At 47.0% G+C, this 16,534-nt stretch overlaps 1 protein-coding gene across 2 annotated transcripts in view; it reads left to right on the forward strand.

The window, feature by feature from the left end:
* The first annotated feature begins 14,496 nt into the window (after positions 1 to 14,496).
* Positions 14,497 to 16,534, forward strand: part of DNPEP (aspartyl aminopeptidase) — a 30,331-nt gene continuing 28,293 nt past the window's right edge. The window contains exon 1 of one of the 2 annotated variants that reach the window (XM_063429312.1): positions 14,497 to 14,679. In XM_063429312.1, coding sequence (XP_063285382.1) covers positions 14,518 to 14,679 — 162 coding nt within the window. In that variant the 5' untranslated portion in view covers positions 14,497 to 14,517. Of the gene's footprint in view, positions 14,680 to 15,395; positions 15,457 to 16,534 lie in introns of those variants that run through there. The other variant, XM_063429314.1, reaches the window with a different exon arrangement.

Consider the following 16,534-nt stretch of genomic DNA (forward strand, 5'->3'; position numbering starts at 1 on the left):
AGAGGAACACAGTGCAGATTGATAAGATCAGTAGGGTAGTACGCATGCAGGCTGTATGCACTGGGAATAAGCTTTATGGAGTAGACAGCGACTAGCCGTATAGGCAGACAAGCTTCGAGTAAAGACCCCTCATAGGCACCCCAATCAAGCTATGAATGAGAGCCTAACAAAAGAAATGAAAAGTGAATGAATAAAAAATAAGCACAATCTGTTTCGTTGGCAAGATGCATTGCAAGGGTGTCCTGTCAATAAGAGGTAGTCTCTGATCCAGCCCTGGACTCAGAGACCCTCGACAGAAGTCCCTGCACGAGGCTCAGCGGTCCACTTGCATGGTGATGTTGGGGTGCTGTGTGGCATTCAGGTAAGTCCCATATGGGTAGCGGGGATTCCCTTGATGGTCCCGTGATACAGCAGGCTGTGCATCTCACGGTGAGTCTCGGCCTATTTCTTCGATCCCCAATGTGTCAGGAGCCTCTCTACTCACTGTTACAGTGATTTTTTTAATTTTTTTTTTGGATTTAGACAGTGGAGTGTGCCTTTAAGGTTATTTACTAAAAGCTCAGTGCTCTCTGGCTTAGAAATTTTTAATTGAAACCACTGGATGTTCCATTTTCCATTTGCAAAACTGAAATCACACAGACATCAGGCTGAGAACAAGTGTCAGCAAATAAATGGTTCAAATCCTGTAGAAAGTAGAGGATTCTAATACTCATCAAGCATCGAAAATCAACATTTATTTTTATTTATGTAGTGGTTATGGTGGTTCAAATGATATTTAAATACTTTGGAATCATTTCTTAAGTTAAACAACTTGCAAAGGATAATGATCCATTTCACCAGAGTTTCTAATTTCCTTGTTTAAAGAGCAGTAAATTTAAATTTCACAATTCCTGCAATAATTGTATCATTTAAATGTATCCCGTAATGGTTTTATTGACACAGCAATATGTTCAGCCGAACTGCGGTACTAGGCAATTGGGACAAAAAAAACGTAATTTATAAAATTGTGTGCATGAATTTTTCAAATGTAAAAAAAAATGTATCGGCCAAAATACATTCAGGCAGTGTCTGTGTTCACACTGTGGGAATATGCAAGAGAGTGCGTAAGAATGTTGTGATGAGGTAGGGAGGATCTGCGTTCCTCATGCCAAGGAACTAACTAAGCGTGAGCTCTTTAATCACTTCTCATTGCACCTGGGGACTGCAGAAGAGACGGATGCCCCAGGCACAACGGGAAAATTCTCTACCAGTCTGCAGCCAAGCGGAGGGAACTGCCTCTAAAATCTCTACAAACATGTCCTGTGAACTAAGTCCACTCTACAAGCGACCTCGGGAGGGTCGTTTTTCATAAAACGCCTCAAGCCAGGAGTTATGTTCAGACATAAACACGGCGGGTAGCATCTGTAATTAAAAAATATATTGTTTGGCCTCAGTATCAGTCTATTACTCTTATCTTCTGCTGTTGGGCTTGATAGACTGTATCAAGGTGTACTTATAAATTGTTGTGAATTTAAAGTGAATTCAAAGTTATTTCTAATTTCAGGCCAAAATAGCCAACAAAAAAACATTTAATGTAGTACCAAAAGTACTACTATGTATAAAGTGTGCGTAAATGTGCAAAAATCGAAATCGTGCATATATATTGTTGTATTTTTTTAAACCAGATACAGCCATTTTGTATGCTAGAAAGCCATATATAAAATTATACCACTAGGAATAAGTTATCAAGTTTGAGAACAATTAACAAGTAGGAATAAGTTCTCAAGTTAAAATACTAAATATGTTAAATCATATTTTAACTGACTTTGTCCGCTACATACCCCCATCTAACCTCACTTATTCTCTTCTTTTCCTTTTATAATAGTATCCAAATACATATCACAGAACTTGGGCGAACATAATTCTGCCCATGTTGCTTAATCAATAAAGTGTTTCAACATTGAAGAGATCCGCGCTGTGGTTGGCGGAAGATTTGGCAAACTCCAAGATTGTGCCGCTGCTCTCGAGTATGTACGACGCCGAGAGCAATGACATCATCAACATAATGACGTCTTCGGAGAACTAGGTGAGAATAATTAATGGATATCAGAAGATCTATATATTCAGAAGACGGTGGAATACAACTTTCTTGAGAAAGTCATAAAGGCGAAACGCGTTGAGCTTGCTTGTGGAGAATGTTTCCTTGGAACTTTATATCAATGCAGCCTCTTCCCTCATTGTATACCACAAACTACACCCCCAGCCCTTTCTGGTCTTAGAGGCTACATATACTAGGAGTGGAGCCACCTTGAGGAGAGATCGTGAGGTTTGAAGCCCTTGGGGCATCTTCTTATTCTGCACAATCTGTTTGTGTTTTTTACTTGTGTGTTTATATTCAGATATTTTCAACTTGATGTCATTAAAATACTACACTATATATTTTTCTGTCATTGTTTTTTCTTTCTTGGTTCCTTGGTTGCGTACCAACTTTTGGCAAGGTAACTATACCTCGGGTTTTATGACAGTTTTAGGTTGTGATAAATTTATATTTTATACAGGTTGCGCCAGAAACATGAGAAGTGCTGATTTGTAGAATTATTCCAACTGTTTTGGCCTAAATTTTGAAATTAACTTGTAACTCACACTTTGTTAAATAAACCTGAAAGTGAACAGCGATAGGCAGATCAATGGTGAAGAGTTAGCAGCTTGATTACAGTTGTGTTAGTTATAATTCAATTTAAATGACATTCTTAGATTAGGTTAGGGTTGGGGAGGGCCTTAGAGTTAGTTTCAGTTTAATAATAGTGGATAGGATTGGGCTTATAACTAAGAGATTTCTGTTTTCAATTATCTGTGGAATTCAACTTCAAAAATTCTCATAAAAGTAAAAGAAAGCTGTCATTTCAATGTGTCATAATAATTATAACATCACTATAATGTCAGTTATACATTCAAAATCTAATATTCTGATAGTGAATCCTTTGTAGCAGTTTATATTTACGCCATCTTGTATCAGTGAAATTGGTGGGAAAGTCCTGTATAATCAGGGCGTCTAACATTAGATAACATTAGATACTAGGGTCAGTTCACTAAACAGTGACCGTACCGATCCATTCAGGGTCCTGCTTCAGATGTAGGGCCATAGGAAATGGAACGGTTCGGTTAGGGCGAACTATACAATCCATTGATTGGTGGACAGGAAGAGCATTTTTTCTAAACCCCGCATGGCCCTGAAGGTCTGACTTGCAGTGGAAACACTCACCAGAATGGGCCGGTCCATTCTAAACCTTCCAAACTGTACCGACCCGAACCGATCCGCTCAGTGGAAACGAGGCATTAGTCAACAAAAATCCAAGCACCATATAGATTAATGAAGTGAATGAACAGGCCCAGTGACAATTGGATGTAGAGAAGGGGGAACAGATGGTATTTCAAACAAACGGCTTTCCAGAATGAAGAGTTATTACATACATAATGATAACTCCGTAACAAGTCTGTTTGGCCACTTGTCAAAATGCCAACGGGATTTTAATTGAGAACATGATTTTAATTGAGAACATGATTTTAAGTTGTTAAGCAGGCGTCTGAGCACTTCTGATGATTACAAATCCTTTAAGTCATAGGAGTTCTTAGGGCGTTCATCCATTTACCCCATTTCTCTAAGGACAAAATTGCAGGATTCCCCACAAAATTGCAGGATTCCACACAGCATAATGGCAGCTGATCTAAGTCTGTTATTTTAAAATAATATACATCTCATCTACAAACAAATCAGAATACACACATTAGTAATAATTTGCTATGGAAAAAACATCAACTATCAATGACCTTTTAACTCTGGCCAGTAATCACTTGGTGCGCTGTAATGTAAGGGCCTGCGCATGTGCTTACATTAAAATCTAATAATGAATCTGAATTATTGAGGCAAAAAACTTCTGACATTGCCAACATTTTGCCTGAATATTGCAAATTGATTTTAGATTCAGTACCCTTTGGTGTTTAGTGAAAAAAGGGGACCAGAGAGGGGGACATTAGCAGGGCCGGTGCTTGGATTTTTAGGTACATAGGCGAAGATGCATTTTTCCACCCCCCCCCCCCCCAAAAAAAAAAACATCTTCACCTATGTGCCTCTTAACCAGCCCCTCTCCCCTCCCCGACCATTAATGGTCCCTTCCCTGTCCCTTAGTGTTCTTCTCCCCTCCCCCCTCTTTTCCCTGTCTCTTGGTGTTTCTCTCCCATTCCCTCCCTGTCCCTTGTTGCACCCCACACCCCTTTAGTGGTCACACTCCCCTTCCTGGTGTGTCAGTGTGTACAGAGTGTAGCGGAGCGGAGCGCGGTACAGGAGCTTCAGTTTTCTGTACCCGGCCGAACTGACAGGGAGTGCTCTCTCTGTGAGCACCTCCTGTCAGTCTGGCCAGGTACAGGAAACAGAAGCTCCTGTACCGCGCTCCGCTACACTCTGTACACACTGACAGTCACACACTCAATGACAAACACACAGACGTCACTGACAGACACAGACTCATTGACAGACACACTGATAGTCACACACAGACTCAATGACAAACATACTCTCACTGATTTGACAGACACACACTCATACATTGACAAACACACTCATCATACACTGACAAACACACTCATCATACACTGACAGACACACTCATACACTCACATGCACACACACAGACGCACTCACTCACACACACACGCTGTCACTCGCAGACGCACATGCTGTCACTCGCAGACACACACGCTGTCACTCGCAGAGGCACACGCTGTCACTCACAGACGCACACGCCGTCACTCACAGACGCACACGCCGTCACTCACAGACGCACACGCCGTCACTCACAGACACACACGCCGTCACTCACACACACACAGACACATACACTCACACACAGACACATACACTCACACACACACAGACACATACACACACACACACACACACACAGACACATACACACACACACACACACACACACATACACACACAGACACATACACACACACACACATACACACACACAGACACACAGACACACACACAGACACATACACTCACACACAGACACATACACTCACACACATACACTCACTAATTATTTTACAAATAAATATTTTCCACCCAGCCTCCCTACCTGGAGAGCTGGTGTGGATGATGAATCCTTCCCTGGGGTCCAGTGGGGCTGCTGGGCGGCGTGCGGCTGTGCTGTAATCAGACGCGGCGAGGGAGCTCTAACCTCTCTGCTCTGCTCCCTCGCACGCTGTCTGCTGATACCGTGATGATGTCATATTCCGGCTCCCGCGGTATCAGCAGACAGCGTGCGAGGGAGCAGAGCAGAGAGGTTAGAGCTCCCTCGCCGCGTCTGATTACAGCACAGCCGCACGCCGCACCGAGGGCCGAGATGGTGGACTCACGGCATGCGGCATAGTGACCTCTATAGGTTAATGCAGGCGGTGGCTGGAATGGGTAATATTTATTACAAGGAGGGATCTGGTAGCGCTGCCGGCTCCCTCCTGGCTCCCTCCTTGTGCATGCGCATAGCTATTTACATCCTTTGGACGAAAACAAATGATTTTTTACCGAATTTCTTCCGAAAAACAAATTATTTATTATTATATATTATTTAGTACGAAATAATTTGTACAAAACTAAAATTTCATTAGTGCACATGTCTATCTGCATTCAATCTATCTATTTCCACAGTGCAAAGCGTACACTCATCCCACATCATGTCACCAGTGTCACAATACTCAGAATTGGCATGACACCTACACATCTGCGCCCCCTTCCCATCCAGCTTCATACCTCCTAGTGTGAACAAATGTAAAAATAAAATGCAATAAATTAACTAAACTGTATAGATGTATGTAAGGATAAAGTGCATTAAACACTAATATCTGTGACCATGATTGAGTTGGGAAATTCTTCAAAATCGGGTTTTTTGGTGTAAATTTTGTAACTCCGTTCTCAATTTTCCACAATTCACAGTTTAGTAGATAGACCCTATTTTTATGTGATATGCATGTGTGTAGGTAGCGGTTACGTGTGGTGCGACACAATACATCACCCCCATTCAACCCTTAACCCAATCAAAACCAGGAAACATATATGTGTGGTATAAAAAGGCCACAGCTTTTATTTATATTTCGTTTATAATTTATCAAACATATTTATAAAACCAACCATAAATAAAACAAGGTATAAACATTATTTAACTTGAACTAGTCCTTGCCAACCGTACCACCAACCCTCTAGGGTACACGCCCTACCGAGGCATCAGCCCTCCCCCCTCGTCCATGATACCTGGCCTTCACCTTGGCCTTCCAATACCACATGCCAACCCCTGGCCACCATTCCTGGCACAGAGGGCACGCGCAAATACCCAAACCTTTCCCGAGGTTAGGGGAGGGGACCCGACCCAGCATCCTTCTTTTTCTTGTACTCCTCTTCCCAATTGGTTCGGCAAGGACCATACCCGCCAGCTGTGACAAGATATTGAACACCTACAGAGGAAGGAAACAAAACAGCAAAAAAGGGGAGGGAGGGAGGGAGATTGTCACCTTGCCGTTATTTTAAGATGGCTGAGGTGAAGGGGACAAAATGTCCGTTATTTATACAACCCCACCCAAACCCTTAACCTAAATGCCACACCCATTTTACACCCACACCCACCACACCCACACATGCCTCCTATCCGGCTAGCTTTCAGCCCGCCTCCTCTGGGCCTTGTGTGTAGGTAGCGGTTACGTGTGGTGCGACACAATACATCACCCCCATTCAACCCTTAACCCAATCAAAACCAGGAAACATATATGTGTGGTATAAAAAGGCCACAGCTTTTATTTATATTTCGTTTATAATTTATCAAACATATTTATAAAACCAACCATAAATAAAACAAGGTATAAACATTATTTAACTTGAACTAGTCCTTGCCAACCGTACCACCAACCCTCTAGGGTACACGCCCTACCGAGGCATCAGCCCTCCCCCCTCGTCCATGATACCTGGCCTTCACCTTGGCCTTCCAATACCACATGCCAACCCCTGGCCACCATTCCTGGCACAGAGGGCACGCGCAAATACCCAAACCTTTCCCGAGGTTAGGGGAGGGGACCCGACCCAGCATCCTTCTTTTTCTTGTACTCCTCTTCCCAATTGGTTCGGCAAGGACCATACCCGCCACTAGCCCCGCTGCATTTACGCCTAAATCAGCGGGCGCGACCCCCAAGCAACGCCATGGCCTGTTCCAACGCATCCTGCAGCTCTAGGTTAAACAAGTCCAAACCGACATCAGTGAGATGGACCCCATCCGGGCGGAAAAAGATAGCCGCCTCCCGCTCAAAAGTACGGTGTCGAACTGCCAAGCCCCCGATACCTAGCACAAACTTGGAAACCCGTTTATTAATCTTTATGCGACAGCGCTCCATAGCACCCTGATCGCGTGCGCACCTCCAATAGTTCCTGGAAACTATTCCTGACCATATTAAGCAAATTTTTGGAAAAAGTACCCGCAAGCGCGCCAAGTCTCGCCTGATCAGCTCCCCTAAGCCCCACGCGGGCAGCGAACCTAAATCGTTCCCTCCCAGATGCACCACCAAGATATCCGGGATTCCTAATAACGTGGATAACTGCACGACCTCAGGCAACAGCTGACCCCATTTCATGCCCCGGAACCCGAACCACCGGACCTCCGCCAGCTCCCGAGGTATTCCGAGCCTTGTCCCACCCGGGCGAACCCCAGCCCGCAGGTGGGCCCAGTAGATGTAGGAATGACCGATTATCCAGATCCGTCGGCCGGGCCCTGTGGAGAAAACACAAGGGGAATACCGATCAGCCGAGTGGGCCGAACATAGGACCGAAACCTCCCCGATTCCCATCTACCGATCCTTTGAATGGCCTGGTCCGAGAAACCTAAACGAGAGGCTTCCGTAGCGGCCCCAATCCGAAAAGAGTGACCCCCAAAGTCTGTGCTCGAAATACCCAGATGTTCGAGTGCCAGACGGAAAACCCGGAGAAATTGGAAGCGGGAAAGAAAAGACCCATCCCCATGGATTAACAATGGGCCTACAACATCCGGGCGACACAGAAGGTAAGATTGAAAAGCTGCGACGGGACAGACAGCCGAGCCGGGAATGGCGCGAAGGGACACCCATGCCCCCCTACCAAAAATGTCAGTTTTCGACTTTCGCACCAGAAAACGCACCGTATCATCCACGACCGACACATCATGGAACAACAAGCCGCCTGGAATCCGCTTGCTAGGGCTCACAAGTTCCCCAATCCGCAGAGCACCAAAGAAGGCGAAAGAGAAAGCCACCCGAAACAACCGCGCTTCGAAATCGGACAAACAGACCCTGGATAAGACCGACGCAATACCAAGTAGCAGTGCGCCAGAAACCGGTCTCCTGGAATCCCGAGGCTGCGGACCTCTACGCCAGCCACGCATAGCGAGCCGGACCATGAAATCTTTGGTCACATCCGGCACGCGAGTCAGGTTGAACCAGAAGCTCAGACCTGATAGCTTCCCTGATACCGTGGCTGGGGAACAACCACTAGCCTCCCAAAACCAGAGCAACCGTAAAACCCCCTGAACCCTCTCCGCAGATGAAGAAAACCCACCTTGGTCCTGCTCTAGAGCGACCCAGTCACCCCATGCCTTACCGTACCGGGCCCAAGTAGCATCCGACACTGAAGACCGAATCCATTCCCTTATTCGCTCAGGCCAAGGGACCATAGCTCTCTGGGACAGGGAAGGCCCATCGTATCTGCTTCGGGCGCGATCTGACGAAACACCTGCCATTGGAAACGAGAAAGGGCGTCAGCCGTGGTATTCTCTACACCGGGAATATGCACAGCGCGACATGTAACGTTCAAAGACAGGCAACGCAGTACCAAGCTCCGCAGGAGCCTGACCACCGGAGGAGAGGAGGCTGTCAACCGATTAATGGCCTGGACAACGCCCAAATTGTCACAGTGGAACACGACACGCCTGTTCTTGATCTCCGGTCCCCAAAGATGGAGAGCCACCACAATGGGAAAAAGCTCCAAGAACGCCATGTTCCTGGTCAGGCCCGAGTCGAACCACGATCTTGGCCAAGGTTCTGCGCACCATTGTTTTCCCATGATAGCCCCAAAACCCGACGAACCCGCGGCATCCGTAAACAGGTGCAGCACTGAGTTTGCTACCTCGGGCTGCTGCCAGTAAGACCTACCATTGTACTCTTCCAGAAAAACCGCCCAAACCGCTAAATCCTCCCTGAGCGGTTTGGTCAGGCGGACGAAGTGGAACGGCTTCAGTATCCCTGACGTGGCAGCCGCCAGGCGTCGGTTAAATACTCTACCCATGGGCATAATCCGGCAGGCAAAGTTTAATTTGCCCAACAAGGACTGAAGTCGTTGCAGCGTGATCTTCCGCAAGGAGCTCGCCTCCTGGACCACCCCACGTAGATCAGCCAACTTGTCCAACGGAAGCCGACATTCCCCGATGACCGAATCAATCTCGATCCCGAGGAAGCTCAAGCACGTGGAAGGGCCAATTGTCTTGTCAGGTGCCAGCGGCACGCCGAACATACAGGCCACATCCGACACAGCTTGTAAGATCTGGGAGCATATCGGGGAATGCGCGGGGCCCACACACAGAAAGTCATCTAAGTAGTGAAGCAGGGAATCGTAACCGGACTCCATTCTCACTACCCATTCTAGAAAAGAGCTGAAGCATTCAAAATAAAAACAGGATATAGCACAACCCATGGGGAGACACATATCCACATAATAATGACCTTCAAATGCACATCCCAAGAGATGATGACACTCTGGGTGAACTGGTAGGAGGCGAAAGGCAGACTCGATATCAGTTTTTGCCATAAGTGCCCCGGGGCCAGCGGCCCTGACTATGCCCACAGCAGCATCAAAGGACGCATAGGAAACGCGGCATAATTCAGCTGCAATGTCATCGTTTACCGAGCACCCATGAGGGTGCGACAGGTGATGAATCAGCCGGAACTTTCCCGATTCCCGTTTGGGCACCACGCCCAACGGTGACACCCTTAGATCGGGGAGTGGCGAATCCCGAAATGGGCCCGCCATTCGGCCCAGCGCCACTTCCTTCGCCAGTTTTTCCCTGACCACCCCTGGATATTCAGAAACAGATCTCAGGTTTCTGCAAAAACCGGAGACCTGCCGAGGCCGGTGAGGGATCCAAAACCCCTGCCCAAATCCCTCTAGCAATAAGGCAGCCGCCTTCTTATTCCTATAAAGATTTAGCCATGGGCGCATCGCGTCGACGTCCACCGGCGTCTTCGCCCTTAGCGCCCACGGAGTCCCCTTTGTCGCCAGTTTTGGCTCGTTTGAAGCATTTTGAAGCGGGGTGAGACCCACCGCACCCCGAACACTCATGCTTGAAGCGGCAACTAGACCCGAATTTGCATTGGCCATCGTTATATTGCCAACAACAGCCTGTTTTTCGTTGCCCGGCCGACGCTGCGGTTGAAGAACCCGCGCCGGCCCCCCCGAGAAAGGACGACAGGCCCCCTTGATGTGAGGCTGGGCGGGTCATGATAGCTAACCACAAGCCAATGTCCATTTGATCCCAGCCCATGGAAGGCCGAACCGCTAAACGTTGGCGGAACTGCTCATCATACCGCCACCAACCTAAACCGCCGTACACCCGACAAGCGGTCCATATGACGTCCTGGTAGCAGAATAGGGAAGAACATTTGGCGGGAGTCTTCTCACCTATCACGCTGGCTAAGATCGAAAAGGCTCGGATCCAGTTTCCGAAAGTTTTCGGAATCTTCCGGTACCGAAACTTTTCTTTGTCCTTTTCGGACTCTTTAGCGTCAGCGTCAACCCGGGGAAGATCTTCCATAGGGAGGAGAGAAAAAATTTCAACAAATTCCCCCTTGTCTATTTTGGCGCGCAATTCCGGCGTGAGATGGAGGCCCAGAGGGCCTGACCAGCACATGTACGCCGCACCGTGCGCAGCCGGAGCAACCCCCAAACCCGAGAGAGCAGCGGCGTCCCCGGCCGTGCCCACTGCAGATTCCGGCGTCACCGGCAGTAACGCCGAGGTTGAGGGGATGGGGGCCTGTGTTATATTAGCGGGCATTGGCGCCGCGACTGCAGAAGGATCAGACCCTGCGGAACCTGCCCAACCCGCCCGAAGTTGGTTATCTAACGACACCGGGGGGGAAGCCCCGGGGCGATAACCCCGCTCAAGGGTTAGCAAAACCTGCTTCATCGCCTGGAGTACAGAACCCAATTCTTGCACCTCCCCTGCGCCAGCGCCCCCCAAACCCGACCCCGTTATACCAGAGTACTCACCTGCAGGAGCTGAATTGGCAGGTAGTAGCGGGACTTCAACATGCCCACCAGGCTGCAACGGCCCCAAGGGAACTGCGACCGCAGGAAGCACTGCACCAGTCACAGCATCGGGGGACCGACTTGTCAGCCGACCAGGGGTGACCTGTGAAGACAGGACAGGTGAAAAAGAACCCTGCCCACCCAACCCAGGTAACTGGGGACCCGCAGAAGTGGCAAAGACTGTGTGTAAAACTGGCATGGCAGAAGGAGCCCCAGAGGGGGCAGAATGGACCATGGGTAATGGCGGGGCAGATGCAGAGGGCATCACACCCATAGGGAGGGGGCCATGGGGGGTAGGATGGGCAGGAGATAGTGTTGGAAGAGCTTGATGGGCGGCTGAGGATGATGAGAATGCAAGATGAACGGATGAGGTTGATGGGAGTGCATGCTGTCCGGCTGAGGATGATGGGAGTGCATGCTGGCCGGATGAGGATGATGGGAGTGCATGCTGGCCGGATGAGGATAATGGGAGTGCATGCTGGCCGGATGAAGCTGATGGAAGTGCCTGTTGAATGGATGAGGCTGATGGGAGTGTGGTAGTGGCCGGGCCAGGGGAGACAGAGCGGGGAGGATGATAAGGGGGGGGGCTGTGCCCACGAGTAGCCGGACCTGGCTCCATACCCCGACCCCCCGAACCCCCCAACCCCCTACTGGTTGCCCTGCCGCCTCGCGGCCTACTCACCACTCCTGAAGAAGAGCCGGCCGCCGACCTCACTTGCTCGCGCTCCGCCTGGGATCCACCATGAGCCGAGCGCCTGTCAGGTGCTCGGGTTGTCGCCATTGTTGAGCTGGAGAGTGATCTCGCGGACGACCTCCTGGAGGCCCGCGAGATCACAGGAGCAGGAACCGGCGCGGGATGGCCATCACCTCCCCGAGAAGCGGCAGCCGCACGGGTAGCTCTAGACCGCCTCGGGGAGGAGGCGACAGGCTGCACAGACACGTTGCCGCCCGCGGCCGCGGGGGACCTGGCGCGCGGGCCGGCAACGGGGCTCCTGCTCCTACCCCTCACCCGACCCTCCCGCGAGGGGCTATAACGGGTAGGAGGACGCGCCCGGCGGCGCGGAGTACCCTGGCTGCCGACCGAGGGAGCAGCTACCAGGGAGGCACCCTGCAGCCTTACCAGCTGGGCCTGCAGGTGCCGGCCACCGTCCTGGAGGGCCTCAGCCCGAAGAGCAGCAAGGATTCCATCAATATCCATGCTTCTGGCCGTGGGGTAAGCAAAGCAACACAATAATAGGAAAGAGATTGTCACCTTGCCGTTATTTTAAGATGGCTGAGGTGAAGGGGACAAAATGTCCGTTATTTATACAACCCCACCCAAACCCTTAACCTAAATGCCACACCCATTTTACACCCACACCCACCACACCCACACATGCCTCCTATCCGGCTAGCTTTCAGCCCGCCTCCTCTGGGCCTGAAATTAGCTTCAAACAATTCAGCGTCCAATTATGTCCTTTTCCATTTTTTTTTCTGTTCTGAATCAATGTTGATATCCTAATGTAGAGACTAGGTGATGCCTTTTGAGGGAATTGACCTGCTTTGCATTTTAATACTAAGCATTGGACATCTGTTTTCGTGAGCCTCTGGAAGTGCTGACGTAAATGTGTAACAGTTGTTCCATCTCTCTAGTCAGTGAGTTCCATTAAACAAAGCCAGCCTCTTATACAAATGCCATCTATTTATATCCTCTCGGAATTTGGTCCTCTTTAATATTGTCACATGGGATTGGACGTTACATATGTTGGGATTGTTTTGTTTATAGATAGACTTTAGCGCTTAAATATACTTTACTATAGAATACATTATGTTTGTTTTATATAGAATGTTTAGAGAGTTTGCACGTGTTAACTAGCCCTGTCCTCTTTACACCTATCTGAGACAGGTGTATTTTTTAGTCAAACTGCAACAGGTGGTCATTGTTACTGTGTATCTGAAAACCGGGTGTTACTTAGCATTTACTATTTCCTATTAATTTCTTGTAGATTATGTTAACGCTACTTACCTTTGGTTAAAGGGACACTCCAGGCACCAATACAACTTTAATGCATTTGACGGGTGTTGGCCTCATTAATATGATGTATTTTTTTGCATGCTCAAATCTTTATAGTTTTTGCATAAAAAAGTAATTTTGCACCATATTTTGCACCTGTCTCTTCAGCCACACCCCTCACTCCCGAAAGACTTCCTTATAAAAATGTATGCACACAGCTCAGTCACTGTACGTACAGAATGATCTGAACTACTAAACAACCTGCATTAGGAGGAGATAACATCCAGTGATACATATTGTAAGGATATCACTACCTGTTTGTAGTGTCTCTGACTGTCTGCAGGCAGGTTGTGAATTAAAAGCCGCTTACTCTGTGCATTTGGGGCAGAGACCGCATGCATGGCCTCCTCCATGATGGTGGACGTAAGCCTGCAGCGTACATTGCAATTTGTAAGCAACTGCAATGTTTTACATTACAGATTTTAAACTGAAGTACCACTGCACCCACGCCAGTGCATTGAGATGAAGTAGCTTGGGTGACCTTAGTGTCAAGAGGACAATGATTGGCTTAGATGAGAACCCACACTGTGTACTTATAATAAGGAAGTTGCTTTGTGAAAAGAGGAGACATGGCTAAGGGGGCCGAGCTATGTTACAGAAAGCTGCAGGACCTCTTTTTAAAAAAATCAAAACTAAAGTGAGTTGAATGTGGAGAAAAACACAGTGTGACTATCAGGCCAAGGCACTAAAGTTGTGTGGTCCTTAAAGAGCCTCTTTATTAATGTGATATTCTTACATCTGGAAAACTAGAGGCTCTGATAGAGTCATAACGTGATACAATGTTTTGTCAGAGAGAGTGAAACTTTCTGTGTCTGTGTGCTCCGGTATATGGGTTAAGTGTATCCAGAGATTCCTGTGTGCTATACGGAATAAAGTCCATTCATGATGCCTGCTGAGCTGTGACATTTGACTGTTTTCTATACATGCCTGCATTTGGGTGCCTCCCTGTATATATTCATTATATGATTAGGTTAACAGTTTGCCCTGTACTGCTTGCCTCAGCGTGTTCTGATTTGTTCCTGGCCGCACCTCACTAATCCTTGCTATCCCCCCCTCTTCATGTACTGTCCCCCGCCCCTGTGTAGAGCACACATTTACACATGCATGCATGCACACACACACATTCTGGCACGCACATCCTTCTGCACACACACATTGCACCGGGCTGCAAGACAGGCAAGATCAAGCGGAGATGGCAGCTGGGGGTAACCTGAAAATGCTTCGTTTGGGGAAGAGAGGATGGGAAGAGGGCATCTACCCAGACATGCAGGTAAGTAATATCAATACGAAGAATGTTACGTTGTCCGGATAATTCCACTCCGTGTGCAGATATTCCACTGACAAAATCCATCCTAGACAGGTAGGTACACAGGTAGGTAAATGCCTAACTATACCGAGGCATTATAGACTGCAGTCCAAAAATGTTTGGGCTGGAAATGAAAACTAAAGTTATTTTACAATATCCACTCTCCTCGATCACAATAATTGTAAAGAGAGTCAGGTCCTTAATTTTTCATTATAGAGGAGAAACAAAAAACTCAAACGGCACAATATATTGTCATGCAACATTAATCAATAAAAATATTCAGAATTATATCTAGTTTTAGCAATGTCGGAGAAGCAGCTCATATTCTTAAGCCATGTATTCTTAGCTATAAGCTCATGATATAGTGTGGCAGATTATGTTTTCTTTTCCGTTATCCTCTTTGGTGCGTTCTGCACATGCAAGGTCCGTTAAAGTGCAAATCAATATTAGGTTTGTATTTTTTTACCTGGTTGATATGATAAAACACGAATGGGCATTCCCAAAAGGTGTGCCAGGGGCATCTTGGAACGTGAATGCCAGCGTAGGTGGAGGTTCTGAGACAAAGAGACTGCGATAAGCTGCCATTGGATAAAGTAGGTCAGGGCTAGGGCGACTAAGGACATGAGAGAGGGGAATTGCTATGGCAGAAGCAAAGCGTTATGTAACTTACAGAGCTGTCAGCTGGGGGCAGGAGAATCGGAAAACGAGTAGTTATTCCAAGGTCGATATCCGCCGAAAAAGGTAAATGTATTATTTAGCATAAAGGCATATATAAAGGGTATTATAAGAATTAAAACGAGTTTTGGTAAAAAAAAAAATCCTTCTTGACCCCAGAATGGAAGTCAGATATCTCCTTGGATCAAGAAGCTATTACCCCACTAATTAAAAATGATATTCCTGAATATTATTAATAAATATTCATTTGACTGGAATCGTAGGTAACCCGTGCTGCAATACATTAATAGAACAATGTGATGCTTGAGCATTCTAATGGTTTGAGTGAAACACTGGGTCCAAATGTATCACACTGCTGTTGTGTTTTACTGGTTGAGGTGGCAATGACCATAGTTAGACTGGGTGTATAATCAACAGACACATCAAGCGCCCCATGGGCAAAATAATATTCTATAATCTGTAATCATTTCTACTTTGCTCCAATGTTTCCAGTCTGTTACTGTCACCATTTCTGTGTTTGTACTAATCGTTGTGTAGGACTCTTTGTGTAGGAATGCATTATTATCTTACAAAGTGTGTTGTGCTATGATCAGCTATTACAGGCGTAGGCAACCGTTGGCACTCCAGATGTTTTGGACTACACCTCCTATGATGCTTTGTCAGCTTTATGGATGTAAAAGCATTATGGGGGATCTAGTCCACAAGATATGGAGTGCTGAAGGTTGCCTATCCCTGATTATTATATGCTATTTATTTTGGTGTCTGCAATCTTCGGATTTAACTGTTATGTAAGTTATCAAAATAAAGTTGATTGAAAACAGACCTTTTTAATTTCAATCATAAAATGAAAGATCCATGAAGGTAAGACGTAGTAAGTGTGCCGTCACAAATCCTGGTGCCGTGTGCAATTGGGCAGCTCAAAAAGTAACATAGTTCCGACATTCAAACTGTGCACCGTCTTTGCTCAGATAAGTGATGTTTCCAATCAAAGAGTGCTTCATGATGCCTGCCCCCATAGAACAAACGTAAACTAAGATGCAAATTAAAAAGAGACACTTACTTTTATCCCTGCATTACAAAATAATTCTCACAAAGGCTACATTACATGGAATCTGTTATTTGCAAAACTAGCTATTAGAGTATT

Source organism: Pelobates fuscus, chromosome 8 (assembly GCF_036172605.1).
Source record: "Pelobates fuscus isolate aPelFus1 chromosome 8, aPelFus1.pri, whole genome shotgun sequence".
NCBI lineage: Eukaryota > Metazoa > Chordata > Amphibia > Anura > Pelobatidae > Pelobates > Pelobates fuscus.